Consider the following 20,597-nt stretch of genomic DNA (forward strand, 5'->3'; position numbering starts at 1 on the left):
GTCTTTCCCCCTAGTGAAAAATGCTTTTAAATCCTTACAGTTGTCCAATAGTGATCCCCTGCTTAGCCGTTTTTCGCTGCCTGGCAGTCTCATTTTTTAGACGTTTGTAATACTTTTTGCCAGCCTCATTAGATGTATTTTTATATTTTCTCCTTCCAGCAGTTAAATTCAATACCTCCCGTGATACCGAGGAATTTCTACCAGTCTTTGTCTTTTTACCTATTTGATCCTCTGCTGCCATCACTATTTCATTTCACAAAGCGACTTATTCGTCTTCTCCTGTATTCCTTTCCCCTGTTCTAGTCAATCGGTATTTAATGCTCCCTCTGGAACTATCTATATAATTTCATTCTTTCAACTTATCCAGGTCCCATTTCCTTAATTTCCTAGCTTTTTCAATTTCTTCAGTTTCAGTCTACAGTTAATAACCAATAAATTGTGGTCAGAGTCCACATCTGCCCCTGGAAATGTCTTACAGTTAAAAATCTGGTTCCGAAATCTTTATCTTACCATTATATAAACAATCTGAAATTTTCCGCTGTTTCCATGTCTCTTCCACGTATGAAACCTTAACTCAAATGTTAGAGATCATTAAATTACGCTCTCAGCAAAATTCTACTAGGCAGCTTCCTCTTTCATTCCTTTCCCCCAGTCCATATCATCAATTATTTTTCCTTCTCTTCCTTTTCCTGCCATCGAATTTCAGTCCCCCTCACAATTAAATTGTCGTACCCCTTAACTATCTGAATAACTTCTTTTGTCTCCTTATACATTTATTCAACCTCTTCATTATTTGCACAGCTAGCTGGCGTATTAAGTTATACTACTCTGTGGTGGGTGTGTACTTAGTGTCTATCTTGGCTACGATAAAGTGTTCACTATGCTGTTCATAGTACATAACCTCCATTCCTATTTTCTTATTCATTACCCCTTCTTCGTTTTGTATTTGTAACCCCATATTCACTTGACCAGAAATCCTGTTCCTCCTGCCACCGAGCGTCACTAATTCCAACAATATCCACCTATCCATTTCCATTTTTAAATTTTCTAACCTGCATGCCCGAGTAAGGGATCTAACATTCCAAAATCTGACACATAGAATGCGAGTTTTGTTTCTCCTGATGACGACATCCTCCTGAGTAGACCCACCCAGAGATACGAATGTGGGACTATTTTACCACCGGAATATTTTGCCCAAGAGGATGGCGTCATCATTTAACCATACAGCAGAGCTGCAGGCCCTTGGTAAAAATTGCGGCTATCGTTTCCCCTTGCTTTCAGCTGTTCGCAGTACCAGCGTACCAAGATCATTTTGGTTGATATTACGAAGCCAGATCACATAATCACCCACACTGTTGACCCTGCTACTACTGAAAAGGCTGCTACCCCTCTTCCCTTTTCTAACTCCTCTAAGATGAAAGGAACTGTGACATATTTTCCTATAAGATCCACTTTTCTTGCTTTTCAGTCACTTACTTTGCACTACTACTCTCTCCCCTATCCAACGCTCCCTCCGTCCCTCCCCCCCCCCCTCCCTCCCTCACCATCACTCTCTCTCTCTCTCTCTCTCTCTCTCTCTCTCTCTCTCTCTCTCTCTCTCTCTCTCTTCTCTCTCTCTGGTCAGTTTTGTAGGTCTATGTAGAGATGAGGAAAATGGAGACGTAGAAGAAGCTATGTTGTTAACCCTTTCAGACCCGAATTTCTTCTGGAGGAAGGAAAATTTTGTTTAAATACTGTAATGGGTTTGGATGATTTTTAATGATTTTAGAAGCAACATTTATAAAAAGATATGTTACCATTTTCGAAAAAAAATTTGTACACATTTGCGTACACTGGGTCTCAATCAACACTGAAATCATAGCAGACAAAACTAATTTATTTAAACGTTACACATAAATTTGAAATCATTTTCACTCAAAATACATGCAAAATTCACCATAGTTTTAATTAAAAATGAAATGAGTCAGGAATTATGTCCAATATGTGGTGTTAATTGACATGATATGAACGGAAACAGTTTTTTTCCTTTGACCGACAAAGATGTACGTTACATTTTTCACATTTTATTCGTGAACGTCCCTTGCATCCCGGAAATTTGCACCTGGTAGGCAGTGCACCACTTTCATGAAGAGGCAAGTGTTGTTCCATCATACTGAACCTCTTCAGGAGGCCTAGTTTCTCCTCGTCGTCTTTGAACAGATGTATCTGGAGGTGTGGCAGATGGTCGGCCTCGTTTTCTATTCGAGGTATCCATCCCACTTAACACTAGAACATCAGCCAGCTTCATACAGAAGTGTAGGAGATCCATTATTTTCTTCGTTGGCAGACCAATTGCACTGGCATTTTTCCTGTATTCGAGCCAGCTCTGTTCCACAGCAAAATCTACAGCATGGAAAATAGCTCTGAGTGTCCATTTCTTTGACTTTATAAAAATTCTGTAGTATGACATCAATTGATCAAAAAGATCAACTCCGCTCATGCCATGGTTGTAGCATTTTACAATCTCTGGCCGATCGATAGTAACATACTTACTTTCTTTTTTGTCCCAGCGTTCAACTTTGTCAATTTCTCCTTTTCCAATAAAATTAGAGCCTAGAACAACTGTTTTGTTGTCAACCCATTTTACTAGTGTTATGTCATCTGCGCTACAAATTTCTTCTGTAAATCCTCTTTCTTTTTTCATTGCCTCCTTATCTGGTATTAGAGGAGGATTTGCAAAACGATTAAGTCTGACAGTTCCAGCAGCACAAATTTTTTCTTGTTTCAACGCTTGGAAAAGCTTGTATGAAGAAAAGAAATTGTCAAAATACACTCCTGGAAATCGAAAAAAGAACACATTGACACCGGTGTGTCAGACCCACCATACTTGCTCCGGACACTGCGAGAGGGCTGTACAAGCAATGATCACACGCACGGCGCAGCGGACACACCAGGAACCGCGGTGTTGGCCGTCGAATGGCGCTAGCTGCGCAGCATTTGTGCACCGCCGCCGTCAGTGTCAGCCAGTTTGCCGTGGCATACGGAGCTCCATCGCAGTCTTTAACACTGGTAGCATGCCGCGACAGCGTGGACGTGAACCGTATGTGCAGTTGACGGACTTTGAGCGAGGGCGTATAGTGGGCATTCGGGAGGCCGGGTGGACGTACCGCCGAATTGCTCAACACGTGGGGCGTGAGGTCTCCACAGTACATCGATGTTGTCGCCAGTGGTCGGCGGAAGGTGCACGTGCCCGTCGACCTGGGACCGGACGGCAGCGACGCACGGATGCACGCCAAGACCGTAGGATCCTACGCAGTGCCGTAGGGGACCGCACCGCCACTTCCCAACAAATTAGGGACACTGTTGCTCCTGGGGTATCGGCGAGGACCATTCGCAACCGTCTCCATGAAGCTGGGCTACGGTCCCGCACACCGTTAGGCCGTCTTCCGCTCACGCCCCAACATCGTGCAGCCTGCCTCCAGTGGTGTCGCGACAGGCGTGAATGGAGGGACGAATGGAGACGTGTCGTCTTCAGCGATGAGAGTCGCTTCTGCCTTGGTGCCAATGATGGTCGTATGCGTGTTTGGCGCCGTGCAGGTGAGCGCCACAATCAGGACTGCATACGACCGAGGCACACAGGGCCAACACCCGGCATCATGGTGTGGGGAGCGATCTCCTACACTGGCCGTACACCACTGGTGATCGTCGAGGGGACACTGAATAGTGCACGGTACATCCAAACCGTCATCGAACCCATCGTTCTACCATTCCTAGATCGGCAAGGGAACTTGCTGTTCCAACAGGACAATGCATGTCCGCATGTATCCCGTGCCACCCAACGTGCTCTAGAAGGTGTAAGTCAACTACCCTGGCCAGCAAGATCTCCGGATCTGTCCCCCATTGAGCATGTTTGGGACTGGATGAAGCGTCGTCTCACGCGGTCTGCACGTGCAGCACGAACGCTGGTCCAACTGAGGCGCCAGGTGGAAATGGCATGGCAAGCCGTTCCACAGGACTACATCCAGCATCTCTACGATCGTCTCCATGGGAGAATAGCAGCCTGCATTGCTGCGAAAGGTGGATATACACTGTACTAGTGCCGACATTGTGCATGCTCTGTTGCCTGTGTCTATGTGCCTGTGGTTCTGTCAGTGTGATCATGTGATGTATCTGACCCCAGGAATGTGTCAATAAAGTTTCCCCTTCCTGGGACAATGAATTCACGGTGTTCTTATTTCAATTTCCAGGAGTGTATATCTTATGCCCCATTTGGTTTTTTATTCTCTGGGCTAATTGTAAAACTACTGTTGAACCTTGGCCAAATTCCTTCAACAAAGATATCTGAAATTCAGTCGATGCTCCCTGATAAAGAATAAAATCATAGGCTTCTCCACTGTCACCACGAAACATGTAGATTTTGATACCCCACGGAGAAGGCTTTCCCTTCACATACTTTTTTACTGACAGCTTCCCTGTGAGTGGGATCATTGTCTCATCAACAGCGAGCTCTTCCTCCATAGATAACTCCAGACGTCTGTTACGGATGGCAGTATATATAGGCCGAACTTTATAGAACTTGTATTTATTGTTTGCTGGTATAGCCATGCTGTTAACAAGATGTAAATTTGTTCTGAGTTGGAAGAATCTATTTCTGGGCATACTGTCCAATAATAATTCCATTTTCAATGTTGTGTCCCAATACATTCGGACTCTAGGAAATTTTAGAGTTCCCATAAGTATATGAAGCCCAAACAAGATTTGGAGTTCCGCTGGTGTAGTTTGTTTGAAATTGCTAATTGTTCCACTCTGCAAGGCATATAGGTTTGTCATATCAGCCATACTACTGAACAGATCATTGGTAATGTACTTGCTGAAATAAGTTGAAGGAGAAAGTATCTCCTGTTCTTCAACACGTTATTCCCATTCGTAATATGAATCCAGTATAGAGAGAGGACGATGACGCCACTTGATGTCCTTTTTTTCTGACAAAAAGTATTTTACATCACTGAGCTCATTGTTGGTAAGTGGATCACTGTCTTGAATATCGCTATTGTTGTTATCATTGTCACTGCATTCATTATTTGCAGGTGACTCATCATTGGTTTCTCCCCTGTTTATTTTGTCAGCCCCACTCTCGTTTCCTTCTCTCCTGAAGTACAGTAGGATTCTACTTCAGGAACTGATCCTTCATCTGATGATAAATCGAAATCTGACACCTCTCCATTCAGCAGAATCTCTAAAATGGCATCTGCATCTCGCTCAGTGTTGAAATACTGTTTCTTCGACATGATGGACAGAACTGAAATATTCACAAATAATAATATCAGTAGTGGTATTTCCCTAAAATAATAATTTACAGTAGACCTAACGACATTGTCATCAACGGGAGCTTCAATGCTATGTCTGTTTTCCTAATTGTTGCTCATAACAATACCTAGTAATACCACATACTTCATATGTTTTGGATAAATCCCAGTCAAAACTCATACAATCGTCAGGATAAAAAGAAACCGTTCCAACAAGTGCTTCATGTGAAGGAAACACAAGATACTCAGGGTTATGTAAAACATTCTTCTTGAGACCTCATGGCTACAATTGTGCACACAGAAAAACATTGCTCCTTTTTGTTGACTAAAACAAATGATTTTGAAATATTGATTGTTGTAATAAATAAATAAAACATTCTACAATGTTCATGCATAACAACAATACTGGTACTCAACAATACTGTGTGTTATAGCTTAGCAAAGACTACCAGGTACTTTCAAGGTCACAAACCGCTCTGCACTGCTACATTAATCTGTTGATATGTTTATAGCGCTGCACAGCAGATGGCAGAAAAAATGGTTGAAATGGCTCTGAGCACTATGGGACTTAACTTCTGAGGTCATCAGTCCCCTAGAACTTAGAACTACTTAAACCTAACTAACCTAGGGACATCACACACATCCATGCCCGAGGCAGGATTCGAACCTGCGACCGAGCACTATGGGACTTAACTTCTGAGGTCATCAGTCCCCTAGAACTTAGAACTACTTAAACCTAACTAACCTAGGGACATCACACACATCCATGCCCGAGGCAGGATTCGAACCTGCGACCTTAGCGGTCACGCGGTCCCAGACTGAAGCGCCCAGAACCGCACGGCCACACCGTCCGGCAGATGGCAGCACTTGTGCACGGTGAAAAGAATGAACATTCACAAATGTGTACATAAGCTCCCAATTGAGGAAAAATATTTCTATTGCAGTTAAGAAGTCGTGAAAATTAATGTACACAATTATAACCACAGGGTCTGAAAGGGTTAATCGAATGCACCACATCGTGAAAATTACTTAAAAATTTCTTAAAAGGAGAATGAACTGTGCTGTTTCTGTGAGAACTGATGCGTTCATTTCCTGTGGCTGTTGAATCTCTCTTACTTTGAACATTGGTCTAGTGAATTATTCTTTTCTCTGATTTTTATTGAATTGCAATGTTCCAGTTGGGTGTTAAGTGGAGACTGGTAACAATGTATATTTCCGGTTCACTGGTGGGAATTCGGAAGTTAACGTAATACAATCAGGTTGCCACAGACCTGACGATGGTACATAGGTAGTAACATTTTTGCGCTCGACTCGTGGATCAAGACAAGTCTTGGAAGTTATTCAGGTCTGCTGATAAAATTTTCACTTAATGTCTAGTACAGTGACTGCACAAAGTACCACACCAGGACTGCGATGATGTTTGTCGTTACAACCGCGAACATAAAAGTAATAAAACGTCTGTGCTGCATTTCAGTGGTTTGGTTCTCACATAGGGACAAATAAACACAGAAAAAAATAACAGACGCAATGGACTTCCTTTGGTGCCTAAATCTTTAATCTGTTCCACTCTCATATAATCTAAAACAGTTGCCTTGGCATTTTTCGACTTCTTAATGACTTTGTCAAGTAATTCCGTGGTGATTCCAACTGTAGGGTTGCTAGTCTCGATATATGTCATTCCCTTATGTTATATTTATGCGCCCAAAATTTTTCAGTCAGGCAAGAGCTGATTTTGCAACAGTATGAGGACACAGGCTGATGTTCCCAGGACCTTTAGACTGGTTTGGGACATGTCAAACACAATATGGGTTAAGTATTTTAGCTGTATGTCTGCATTAGAGGATTTATCTGAAACACGGAACGATATTCACATAACGCAACAATGGATTACGTCCAGAAACATAATTTACCTTCCATCCACACGCTGGGAGTCAAGGTGGGATGACTGTCTGGAACTACTGTTTATCACTTCCATGACGAGGTCTCAGTATGCTACAGACGAAACTAAGTTGTCTACTTATTTAACAAATTGTTCCACGCCATTTGTTATTAATCAAATTATACATATACAAAGAACTAAATTTTATTGGCGAAAGTAAAAAAAAACGCTGGCATTAACAAGTGTGTAATTCAGGAATTTCATATGTTTTTCACATACAGGTCTAAAACGCACAAAATCACTGTAGTGAGGAGTCATAAGATGCATATGTTTTCTTGGGATTTCCTTGCCCATTTTCGATCTGTCAGTTTAAAGAAGTGGAAAAAACGGAGATACACTATAGCACTCCTCCAGCCAACTTGCAACCTACCGCTAATGAACTTTTCACTCAGACGCTGGTTACATTACCACTGAGCTAGCGAACCACTGCTGTGTTTTCTGCTCCGCCATTGTCAAAGTGGTGGCTAATATATATAATTAGCCACGTAAAAGATGAGAGTAGTGATATTTTCGACTTGGAGCAACTTTCCTGGACACAGAATCACAAATCTGATAGCCTAATGTCACAGCCTGTGTGAAAGTCACTCAGAGTATTTAACGGAAATGAAAGAAGATACGAAGCTAATTTAGCTGGATAATTACTCGTATATGCCACTCCAGGTCTACTTGACAATGTCAGAACTGCCAAACATACTATGCAATCTTGCCCTTTGTACTAGCCTCAGGAACACGGCCAATGGTTGCACTGAGCGGGACTGGAACCGAGGAATGTAGCTCGTGTCTCAAAGATGCACGGCCAATCCGACCCAGTGGCGAAATATCAAATGTATAAGCCATTGGCTTCTACTATTATTTCAGCACAGATACCAACAATATTCAGATACACTGACTGTAAGCTGAAAATCGTAGATCAGTAGCTGTCTCAATTATTATTGTTTTACTTTCTTAAGCGTACTGCAATCTGAGCTCATTTGACAGACATGATTCACTTTTTTGGAATGTCTATGTTGTTTGTAGTGTATGCATTACGCATACTTAACCCATTCTTTGATCATTCTAGACAATGGTGTTTCTTGAGAACACTGTAATAGACACTAGCCCAAAAACAGAGGAACACAAATGAGAACAGAACAACAGAGCATTGAACTAAAAATGCGAACGTGCACAGTATCATTCTGCAAGCTACAAGCGCACTGCACAGCCTCAAGTCATTCACGCGAACTGTGGATATAAACAATACATTACCGAAATAGCGTGATTCAAATGTGTAAGCAAATGAAAGCAGGAAACGCGAGAAGGATCACAATATGCTGACAGTACAGACTTCAATACGTCATTCTAAAGTAAAACCAGCATCCAGTCTATAATAACACTAGCCAACACAATTTTACTTTATTTCTGTAACTGGCATGAAAGTAGTCCAAGTGGGATTCTAGAAAATGTAACTTTAAGAGCATGTTGCACCCAGTCTACTGTAGCTATGCAGAGGATTTGCTATAACATCCTTATAGTTTTCTGCCCTCTTATTTTGTGCAACGATTATTGATACTTGAACAAAGGCATCCGAAGCTAACTCTTCATATCCTTTCAAGATGGTGTAGAAATGCTTATCTTTGTACAGTGTGCGTATCTGGGGAGTCACGAAAATCCCCTTTTTTATTTCCGTCTCATTAAGACGTGAAAATTTCTCGCGCAAATAGAGAAATCCTTCCCTAGTTTTATCCATGGCCTTAACGAAGTTTTTCATTAAGGTCAATTTTATATGAAGAGCAGGGAGAACTATGCTCCTGGATTCGACAAGTGCTTTGTGCACAACACTGTGAGATCCTGGTTCAAGCGATTTCCGTGTAGGCCATATATATATATATATATATATATATATATATATATATATATATATATATATATATATATATATATATACGAATTGCTTCGGCAGTGCTATCTAAGAGGTACAGCAAGCAACAGAATTTGGTGCAGCCGTGTTGTAGTCCAAGTAATATGCCTATCACTTTCAGATCCCCGCAAATCTGCCATTTAAACTTGTCATATTTCAGTCACACTAACAATTGTTTCATGCCACCATATGCTTCTTTCATGTAAGGAACATAGCCATTCGGAATCGATGGTAATATGTTGCCATTATGCAGTAGCAAACACTTGAGATCTACTTTGGAGGAGTCAATGAGCAATCTCCATTGATCACGTTTGTAGTCAATGCCTATAGCTGCCATTAATGCCAATAAATCACTGCAAAATACTAAGTCCTTTTCACTTTCGAAAAATGGGAGGAATGGCATATGGTGGTTACGGAACACAGTCACATTTACCGTCTTATCAAGACAATTCCACTATTGTAGCGTCGACACTGACAGTTCAGCGTTACCTTTCAGCAATTTTACATCTCTCACTAGGTGATGAAGTTCACGCTGTGTTATTTTGGATCTTTCGAAGAACTAGGTTTTGAAGGTGGTGGTGCAGCATTTGGTTCACTACCGCTGTTGTCAATTTCACAATCAGGTGGGATAGGAACAGGTAGTCTCCGTGGGGCACTGGTTGCATGGCTGACGGTATGTTAGGGTATGTCAAGGAGGACTTTTTCTTCTTCGAAATGCCATGTGTTAATGAAGTTGTCATATGAAAATAACCATCATTCACGTGGTTTGATGATTCTCGCCAGATTATGGTATACAAAGACCATGAAAATCCTTTACGATTCAGCCACGAATGAAGACGCGAGACAAGATACACAACATACGTGAGGAGCCCACAGCTCGTCCTGGTCCCCGTGTTCACAGCCAAAGCACAGTCCTAATATATGGTGTTATTGGTCTCCTTTACGATTTCAGTGTAGCCTGTCCACAAATGTAACAAAAATTGTCAAAGCTGTTTACGCATTTGCGAGGCGTATTGAATCACAGGAATTACAATAACAACACGCACTTGCTACTTTTCAGTAACACGTTCTTCCAGCACACGAACTGAATACAGTCTGCAACAGACTGAAACTACGCTTAAATGAAATATACTCCGATCTTCCCTTCCTCTTACCTTTCCCCTTGTTGCTACGAGCCCGTGCTAAAAATAGCGACAAAACTCACACAGCTATTGTTGCCTGAAACTTCATCACTCTGTTCTTGGGCTATATGGGAAGAGACTGACTATGAATGCTAATAAAATGTAATTATAATTAAATGCCCCCGCTTTTAAATCGAAAACTTGAGACAATTCGAGTTTTTCTTGTCGTTTTGGTTATCAGTGTGGTCTGTATAGTTAACAAATATCTCTTTCATCCCAGTTACATTTTCACTGTTGGCTAGTGCAATCACAAGAACGAATAGTATCCTCTACCCATAGTGATTACAAAACACCCGGCTGATGCTTTGTTCATTAAAGCGAAGATCCTCTGATGAATAAGCTTTTCTTAATTTATTGACGTATGGTTTCGTACTATTGACTTATCTAGGCCATTACAATAGTCATACGACAAGTCTAGAGGAGTAATTGCTAGAACAGACTGCTGCATTAAGTGGCAATTAGTAAAATATTGTGATACTCATTCTGCTGAATGGGTTTATGGTAGCAACTTCTTAAATCGCCAATAGATGAAAGTTTGTACTTTACACCCAGCCCTACATAGCTACATTAGGTAAAATGAATGGGATGATTCAGATTGGATTCCATGGTGGAATGTGTGGAAATTATCGAGATAATATTAACTGATTATGCCAGATTATCATCACTCCGTAACAACAGTCTTGTAAGCCATATTATTACCTACACTTACTTTCTGCGAGTGAGAGAATGGTTCATAAATGTGCAAAGAGCATTTACACTTCTTTATTCAATGCATAACACAGTCAAATGATGTGCTAGTCATTCGCAGGCAGATACTCAATGTTACGCCTTTCTAGAGACAATTTAATTTTTTCCATAGCAAACGGTCACCTCCTCGTGGAGGCTAAAAACATGAGGAGGAGGAGGAGGAGATCAGTGTTTAACGTCCCATCGACAACGAGGTCATTAGAGACGGAGCACAAGCTCGAGTTAGGGAAGGATGGGGAAGGAACCATCCCGGCATTTGCCTGAAGTGATATAGGGAAATCACGGAAAACCTAAATCAGGATGGCCGGACGCGGGATTGAACCGTCGTCCTTCCAATTGCGAGTCCAGTGTGCTAACCACTGCGCCACCTCGCTCGGTTAAAAACATGAGTAACATTTCTCTTACATTAAGGTCCTGGACGCAATATAGTATTCTGTTATTTGCATATAATTCTCCGTTTTAGTTAGGCCCATTTTGTGAAGAGATGTTGCGAAAACGGCTTGCTACTGCTAGATAAACGAAACTATTGGATGGCAGCCCTTGAAGTGTTCGACATGTGGCGCCAGATCGCTCTTGGATACATTCATGTTTCTCCAGATATTGCTCACTGATTCCTGTTCAAATGAATAATTTTGAGGTTGCAAAAAAAGAGCAAAACCAGGACGACATATAAGCATGGAGACTAGCTATCTCACAGATGACATCACTTGAGAAACCTGAATAGTCTTTAGGAAATAGAAAAATAGTACAGCAACAGACTCAGATGACATGGGAAAGCTACAAATTAAATATTTCGATACCAAAATAAAATGCATTGCTTTCATACCGCTTCCCATGTTAATATGCACCTAGATGACTACATTACCTCTCAGGTGTGTCACTGATACCCTCTCCAAAAATTACTGTAATAACTCCATGTCATGGTCATGGCCGAAAACGCAGGTATGGTGAAATACGGCGTGATGAACAAATGGGCAACAGTGCAAATGTGTAGTTGGTGCTGCAAAGTGGGGAGACTAACTATACGCTGTTCATCTGCAATGACAAACTGTCACATTTTTTAACAATGTTACATACCGAAAGTTGTTAGTTGCATTTTCGATTGAAATAAATAATCACTCTAAATTATATTGCTCAATTATTCGTTTAAAACAGCTTTTCTGTCAGTTATTTTCACTGTTTTTTGAATGATGGTGTTGCAAGAATGGAAGCATCTTCTCCACACCCAGAACTTTCATTTAATCGTGAGAGAAGAGGAGACCACTCAGTTCGAATAGCTGTTACAGGAAGATAGTAATGCAGTTACAAATCTGCAACCATTTCAGATGATTTATCACCATCATGGCAAAGCAGTTCACCTTCGCGCATGTTACCCAATTATGGAATGAGAAATACACTCTATAAGAAAGCCATTAATGGATAGTCTTGAATAGTGCATAATATTTTACTGTTCTTTCAACTGCTGGCTCCATTTAATTAACTGAAAATGGTTGACAAAGTTTCATCACATCTGAAGGTGAAAAACATGAAATTCCTGAATTACACACTTGTTAATACTAGCGTTTTTTTTACTTTAGCCAATAGAATTTAATTTTTTTGCACATATAATTTGATTAAATAACAAATGGCGTGGAACAATTTGTTAAATAAGTAGACAACTTAATTTCGTCTGTAGCATACTGAGACTGCATCATGGAAGCGATAAACAATAGTTTCAGACAGTCATCTCATCTTGAACCCCAGCATACAGATGGAAGGTAAGCTATGTTCCTGGATGTAACCCAATGTTGTGTTATGTGAATATCGTTCCGTGTTTCAGATAAACTCTCTGATGCAGACATGCAGCTAAAATACTTAACTCATGTAGTGTCTGACATGTCCCAAAGCAGTCTAAAGGTTTGGAGCCTATTGTGAGTGTAGAATAATATCTCTGAAATAGGTCCAGGGAACATCAGGCTGTTTCCTCATAGTGTTGCAAAATCAACTCTTGCCTGACTGAAAAATTTTGGGTGCATGAATACAACATAAGGGAATGACAGATATCGACACTAGCAACCCCACAGTTGGAATCACCATGGAATTACTTGACAAAGTCATTAAGAGGTCGAAAAATGCCAAGGCAACGGTTTTAGATGATATGAGAGTCGAACAGATTAAACATTTAGGCACCAAAGAAATCCATTGTGTCTGTTACTTTTTCTGTGTTTATTTGTCCCTAAGTGACAACCAAACGACTGATAAGCAGCACACACGTTTTCTTACATTTACTGTTCGTGGTTGTAATGACGAACATCATCACAGTCCTGATGTACTTTGTGCAGTCACTATACGAGTCATTAAGTGAAAATAATTCCAAAGACATGTCTTGGCCCACGAGATGAGGGTAAAAATGTTACCACCCATAACCCATCGTCAGGTCTGTAGCAACCTGATTATATTCCGAATTCCTACCAGTGAACTGGAGTAATTGTTACCAGTCTCCAGTTAATTTCCATCTAGAACATTGCAGTGTCATAAAAAAAATCAGAGAAATCAATAATTCACTAGACCAATGTTCAAAGCATGAGCGATTCAACAGCCGCAGGAAATGAAAGCGTCAGTTCTCACAGAAACAACACAGTTCATTCTCCTTTTAAGAAGCCCCCGACTGATAGTTAATTTCATGATGTGGTGCATTTGATTAATAACATCAGCTTCTTCTACGTCTCTGCTTTCCACATCTCTACATTGAACTACAGAACTGACGAGAGCCAGCCGAGGTGGCCGAGCGGTTCTAGGCGTTACAGTCTGGAACCGCGCGACCGCTATGGTCGCAGGTTCGAATCCTGCCTCGGGCATGGATGTGTGTGGTGTCCTTAGGTTAGTTAGGTTTAAGTAGTTCTAAGTTCTAGGGGACTGATGACCTCAGAAGTTAAGTCCCATGGTGCTCAGAGCCATTTGAACCATTTGAACTGACGAGAGAGAGAGAGAGAGGGAGAGAGAGAGGGAGAGAGAGAGAGAGAGAGAGATAGACAGAGAGAGGTGTGAGGAAAGATTAAAGGTATATAAACATTAGAAGTCATATTTTACATATTTCAGGGAGGGTGCATGACAAAGCACAAGAGAGTCTAAAAGAGTCTTCCTTCATTCATTGCTTTTTATGTATGTAAGTATGCACCAAATTAATGAGATACATTTTATTCAAAAATATGTTTAAAAGAAACTTATTGCAATTAGAAAGGTAACATGAAGGAAACTCATATTTTGTTACCCTTGGTTCGATGTATTTTCGTTGCCAAGAAATCTTCCACTGGGTGTCATTGACAGAGAAATTGAGAAAATATACAAATAAGGAACATAAAATGCCTTCAGTACCATAATATCTTGTCCATTATTCCCCACTATTCCGAACTTCAATAACTGCCTTGACATGGCATACATGATGTGTCAGATGTAATTACCAGAACAGGCAACTTCCTTCCAGGGTCAAGTGCAAAGTCCTACAGAGCGTCAGCTGTAGCCATAAGGGTTTCGTGGCCAGTTATCTACATCTACATCTACATGATTACTCTGCAATTCACATTTAAGTGCTTGGCAGAGGGTTCATCGAACCACAATCATACTATCTCTCTACCATTCCACTCCCGAACAGCGCGCGGGAAAAACGAACTCCTGAACCTTTCTGTTCGAGCTCTGATTTCTCTTATTTTATTTTGATGATCATTCCTACCTATGTAGGTTGGGCTCAACAAAATATTTTCGCATTCGGAAGAGAAAGTTGGTGACTGAAATTTCGTAAATAGATCTCGCCGCGACGAAAAACGTCTTTGCTTTAATGACTTCCATCCCAACTCGCGTATCATATCTGCCACACTCTCTCCCCTATTACGTGATAATACGAAACGAGCTGCCCTTTTTTGCATCCTTTCGATGTCCTCCGTCAATCCCACCTGGTTAGGATCCCACACCGCGCAGCAGTATTCTAACAGAGGACGAACGAGTGTGGTGTAAGCTGTCTCTTTAGTGGACTTGTTGCATCTTCTAAGTGTCCTGCCAATGAAACGCAACCTTGGGCTCGCCTTCCCCACAATATTATCTATGTGGTCTTTCCAACTGAAGTTGTTCGTAATTTTAACACCCAGGTACTTAGTTGAATTGACAGCCTTGAGAATTGTACTATTTGTCGAGTAATCGAATTTCAACGGATTTCTTTTGGAACTCATGTGGAACACCTCACACTTTTCGTTATTTAGCGTCAACTGCCACCTACCACACCATACAGCAATCTTTTCTAAATCGCTTTGCAACTGATACTGGTCTTCGGATGACCTTACTAGACGGTAAATTACAGCATCATCTGCGAACAACCTAAGAGAACTGCTCAGATTGTCACCCAGGTCATTTATATAGATCAGGAACAGCAGAGGTCCCAGGACGCTTCCCTGGGGAACACCTCATATCACTTCAATTTTACTCGATGATTTGCTGTCTATTACTGCGAACTGCGACCTTCCTGACAGGAAATTATGAATCCAGTCGCACAACTGAGACGATACCCCATAGGCTTGAGTAGAAGTCGCTTGTAAGGAACGGTGTCAAAAGCTTTTCGAAAATCTAGAAATACGGAATCAACTTGAGATCGCCTGTCGATAGCGTCCATTACTTTGTGCGCATTAATAGATCGTTCCCTTCGAGGTGATTCATAATGTTTGAATACAATATATGCTCCAAAACCCTACTGCAAACCGACGTCAATGATATAGGTCTGTAGTTCGATGGATTACTCCTACTACCCTTCTTAAACACTGGTGCGACGTGCGCAATTTTCGAATTTGTAGGTACAGATCTATTGGTGAGCGAGCGGTTGTATATGATTGCTAAGTAGGGAGCTGTTGTATCAGAGTAATCTGAAAGGAACCAAATCGGTATACAATCTGGACCTGAAGACTTGCCCGTCTCAAGCGATTTGAGTTGCTTCGCAACCCATAAGGTATCTACTTCTAAGAAACTCATGCTAGCAGCTGTTCGTGTTTCAAATTCTGGAATATTCCATTCGTCTTCCCTGGTGAAGGAATTTCGGAAAACTGCGTTCAATAACTCCGCTTTAGCGGCACAGTCGTCGGTAACAGTACCATCGGCACTGCGCAGCGAAGGTATTGGCTGCGTCTTGCCGCTTGTGTACTTTACATACGACCAGAAGTTCTTCGGATTTTCTACCAAATTTCGAGACAATGTTTCGTTGTGGAACCGATTAAAGGCATCTCGCATTGAAGTCCGTGCCAAATTTCGCGCGTCTGTAAATTTTAGCCAATCTTCGCAATTTCGCGTTCTGAACTTCGCATGCTTTTTCCGTTGCCTCTGCAACAGCGTTCGGACCTGTTTTGTGTACCATGGGGGATCAGTTCCATCTCTTACCAATTTATGAGGTATGAATCTCTCAATTGCTGTTGCTATCATATCTTTGAATTTGAGCCACATCTCGTCTACATTTGCATAGTCAGTTCAGAAGGAATGGAGATTGTCTCTTAGGAAGGCTACTAGTGACACTTTATCTGCTTTTTCAAATGAAATTATTTTGCGTTTGTTTCTGGTGGATTTGGAAGAAACGGTATTGAGCCCATCTACAACGACCTTGTGATCACTAATCCCAGTATCAGTCATGATGCTCTCTATTAGCTCTGGATTGTTTGTGGCTAATAGGTCAAGTGTGTTTTCGCAACCATTTACAATTCGCGTGGGTTCGTGGACTAACTGCTCGAAATAATTTTCGGAGAAAGCATTTAGGACAATCTCGGAAGATGTTTTCTGCCTACCAACGGTTTTGAACAAGTATTTTTGCCAGCATGTCGAGGGAAGGTTGAAGTCCCCACCAACTACAACCGTATGAGTGGGGTATTTATTTGTTACGAGACTCAAATTTTCTCTGAACTGTTCAGCAACTATATCATCGGAGTCTGGGGGTCGGTAGAAGGAGCCAATTATTAACTTACTTCGGGTGTTAAGTATAACCTCCACCCATACCAATTCGCACGGAGTATCTACTTCGACTTCACTACAAGATAAACCACTACTGACAGTCACAAACACTCCACCACCAATTCTGCCTAATCTACCTTTCCTGGACACCGTCTGAGACTTCGTAAAAATTTCTGCAGAACTTATTTCAGGCTTTACCCAGCTTTCTGTACCTACAACGATTTCAGCTTCTGTGCTTTCTATTAGCGCCTGAAGCTCAGGGACTTTACCAGCACAGCTACAACAATTTACAACTACAATTCCGACTGTTCCTTGATCCAAGCACGTCCTGTATTTGCCATGCACCCTTTGAGATTGCAGCCCACCCCGTACTTTTCCGAGGCCTTCTAACCTAAAAAACCGCCCAGTCCACGCCATACAGCCTCCGCTACCTGTGTAGCCGCCAGCTGAGTGTAGTGAACTCCTGACCTATTCAGCGGAACCCGAAACCCCACCACCCTATGACGCAAGTCAAGGAATCTGCAGCCAACACAGTCACAAAACCGTCTGAGCCTCTGATTCAGACCCTCCACCCAGCTCTGCACCAAAGGTCCGCAGTCGGTTCTGTCAACGATGCTGCAGATGGTGTTCTCTGCCTTCATCTCGTAAGCAAGACCGGCAGCCTTCACCAAATCAGATAGCCGCTGGAATCCAGAGAGAATTTCCTCAGATCCAAAGCGACACACGTCATTAGTGCCGACATGTGCCACCACCTGCAGCTGGCTGCACCCTGTGCTCTTCATGGCATCCAGAAGGACCCTTTCCACATCAGGAATGACTCCACCCGGAATGCACACGGAGTGCACGCTGGATTTCATCCCCTCCTTAGCCGCCATATCCCTAAGGGGCCCCATTACGCGCCTAACATTGGAGCTCCCAACTACCAATAAGCCCACCCTCTGCGATTGCCCGGACCTTCAATACTGAGAATCATCCTCTAAAACAGACAGGCAGCTGCATCTGGCTCAGCCAGAGACAGTACCTGAAACCTGTTTGTCAGACGCACCGGGGAGGCTTTCTGATCAGCCTCCGGGGACGTCTTTTGCTGCCTGCCATGCCTTGGAACGACCTCCCAATCAACCACAGGCGAGGGCTCAGCCCCACTGCGGGCAGCGACCGGGGCAACCACAGCGGCAGACCGATCTGGGGACAGATGGGACGAGGTTGACATCCCCGTGATACCCAAGTTCAGCTCCCCACAGTGGTGCCCATTGGCAACAGCCTCAAGCTGCGCGACCGAAGTCAGCACCATCTGCAGCTGTGAGCGAAGGGATGCCAACTCAGCCCTCATCCGAACACAGCAATCACAGTCCCTGTCCACTCTAATCGATGTTGAACAACAGTTACTGAAACACGAGTCCGTGCCTAGATAATACAAGGGAAACACTCAAAGAATGTATGAACTAACCTGTACAAATGCCTAACGACTGCGCTACAATCTGCCTGAATTTACGATTACAGTAACTAAAACTCGAAATTACACCTCCTCTACGCAACTCCCACGCAGTTTAAGTAAGAATCTACGAAGTAAACACAGAAAAGAAGCTATATACATATCTTTCTACGCTGTCGATGTGCACCAACTGGGAGCTCAGGCCACACTGGTCTCTGAGCCCGCATCTCGTGGTCGTGCGGTAGCATTCTCGCTTCCCACGCCCGGGTTCCCGGGTTCGCTTCCCGGCAGGGTCAGGGATTTTCTCTGCCTCGTGATGGCTGGGTGTTGTGTGATGTCCTTAGGTTAGTTAGGTTTAAGTAGTTCTAAGTTCTAGGGGACTGATGACCATAGATGTTAAGTCCCATAGTGCTCAGAGCCAGCCATTTTTTGTCTCTGAGAACCTACTAGACAGTTTTTATGTACCTCAGCCCACATGTTCTCCATTGGATTGATATCAGCAGTGTGTGGCAGCCAGTTCATGACCCTGATGAGAAAATTGCATAGCTGCTGCTGAACTAATGCCAACTTATGCAAAGGTGAATGATACTTCTGTAAAGCGAATTTTCGTTCACTGTAAAAAATTCACACTCAAGGCAACATCACATTCTTCATTAGGTTAGTGTGTTACCTATGATCAAGGGTTCCCCCAATTCTATGAAGTACTCCTATTCCTCTCGCAGAAATCCATCGCCAGCAGGAAACCGATAGCCACCCACTTTTCCGTGCTTTCGTACGCACTCTCCAAGATATCTCGTCTCTCGTGGTCTGTGAAGCACTCTTGGACCATTGTTGCTCGTGGAAAACACCTTCTCAGCAGAGAAAATTACGTTTCCCCACGCTGCGTTCTGATGGAGCTCCGAGAATGCCAGCCAGTATACCACATTATCATCCCTAAGTTCCTGTTTCACAGCGGATCTTCGTGTGTGGAGTCCATCTTCTCTCATCCTATGGCAAACTGTGTCACTGGAATGGGGGAAGCTAGTCTCTCGCCACAGTGCTTCACACTTAGGAAGGAAAGCTTCGGTACTTATGAACAAGCTCTGTGTTCTCCTGTCGTGTGCTAGATTTTTTTTTTTTTTTTTTTTTTTTTTTTTTTTTTTTTTTTTTTTTTTTTTTGCCTGAGCTGTTGTTACCATGTCCTTGAACAGAATTCTTCCCCCATCTTTTTTCATTAGTAGGTGTTGGGCAGTATCTGCTGCCAGCATCTCTAACTGAAAGCTTGCATTCTTCAGTCAGAGCGACAACTGAATGCTTCCAGTGAATTACTGCAACTAAGCCGCCACGGTGTGATTTCTGCTTGCTGCTCTTATGATAGTGTCTGGGGATGAAGTAAAGAGTTATCGTCGTCAAAAGGTGTGGCAGTGTAGATGGGCTGGAGGAATACATATTTGAAACTTCCTGCTGCTTTAAGTCTGTCTGTAAGCCTATGTGTCTCTAGCCTTTGGAGACCGTGAGGCCAAAAACACTAAGAGACTTTTTTGAAGGCCGTAGATTGAAATCCCGCCCATTACATGAAAAATTTTGTCTTGAGTTTGTGTTCGTCTCCGTGTGTCTCTGTGTATTCCTGAATAAACTTTATGAACTAATTTTTAATGAACGTGCTTCAGTTTGAACTAACAATCGATAGCTGTACTGTGAAGTTTCTAAATGCTGTAATTATTTAGTTAGTTAGTTTCATGCTCCATGGATCAGTTACATGATAAATTGCAGTGATGTGGAATGAGTTATTTTACATTCACATTAGAAATTAATTTTTAAATAGGGCTACACGCTGAATAGTCATTAATTTTTGTTTTTTTGTTGTTAGTTTGAAATACACAGATGTGAGTTAGTAATTCCTACCCATCACTTTTTACACACTGCAGTAATAGAAGTACTTATGGTGGAGTAGATTAATTTGCCAAGGAGAAACTTTTTCAGTTTGCGTACAAATTTTATTTTAGTGACTGATGGACATTTTATATCACTGGGCAAATGATCGAAAAGTTTGGCTGCAGCATTGTTCACCATTTTTGTGCATTAATTTGAAGTAAAGAACGCCATTTTTTCTTCTGGTGTTGTAATTACGTACATCACTGTTCCTTCTGAACAGCAAGGGTTTATTTAAAATGAACTTCGT

The 20,597-nt window shown here is 42.2% G+C and overlaps 2 protein-coding genes across 2 annotated transcripts in view; one reads left to right on the top strand and one right to left on the bottom strand.

The window, feature by feature from the left end:
• LOC126470197 (catenin delta-2) overlaps positions 1-20,597 on the top strand; it is a 494,830-nt gene that overhangs the window by 273,748 nt on the left and 200,485 nt on the right. The window lies entirely within an intron of this gene.
• LOC126470872 (piggyBac transposable element-derived protein 3-like) lies at positions 2,123-5,075 on the bottom strand. The gene is made up of 3 exons (XM_050098888.1): positions 4,981-5,075; positions 4,293-4,849; positions 2,123-2,814 (listed from the first exon to the last, which is right to left on the bottom strand). Exons 1-3 carry the CDS (start codon positions 5,073-5,075, stop codon positions 2,123-2,125), a joined length of 1,344 nt encoding a protein of 447 aa, XP_049954845.1.

Source organism: Schistocerca serialis, chromosome 3 (assembly GCF_023864345.2).
Source record: "Schistocerca serialis cubense isolate TAMUIC-IGC-003099 chromosome 3, iqSchSeri2.2, whole genome shotgun sequence".
NCBI classification, from domain to species: domain Eukaryota; kingdom Metazoa; phylum Arthropoda; class Insecta; order Orthoptera; family Acrididae; genus Schistocerca; species Schistocerca serialis.

Coding starts and splice junctions, on each gene's coding strand:
- LOC126470872 (XM_050098888.1), bottom strand. CDS start 5,075: ATGAGTCACCTGCAAATAATGAATGCAGTGACAATGATAACAACAATA. Junction 4,850..4,980: donor CCAACAATGAGCTCAGTGAT/GTAAAATACTTT, acceptor AACTTATTTCAG/CAAGTACATTACCAATGATC. Junction 2,815..4,292: donor GTTGAAGGAATTTGGCCAAG/GTTCAACAGTAG, acceptor TTCGATTTCCAG/GAGTGTATTTTGACAATTTC.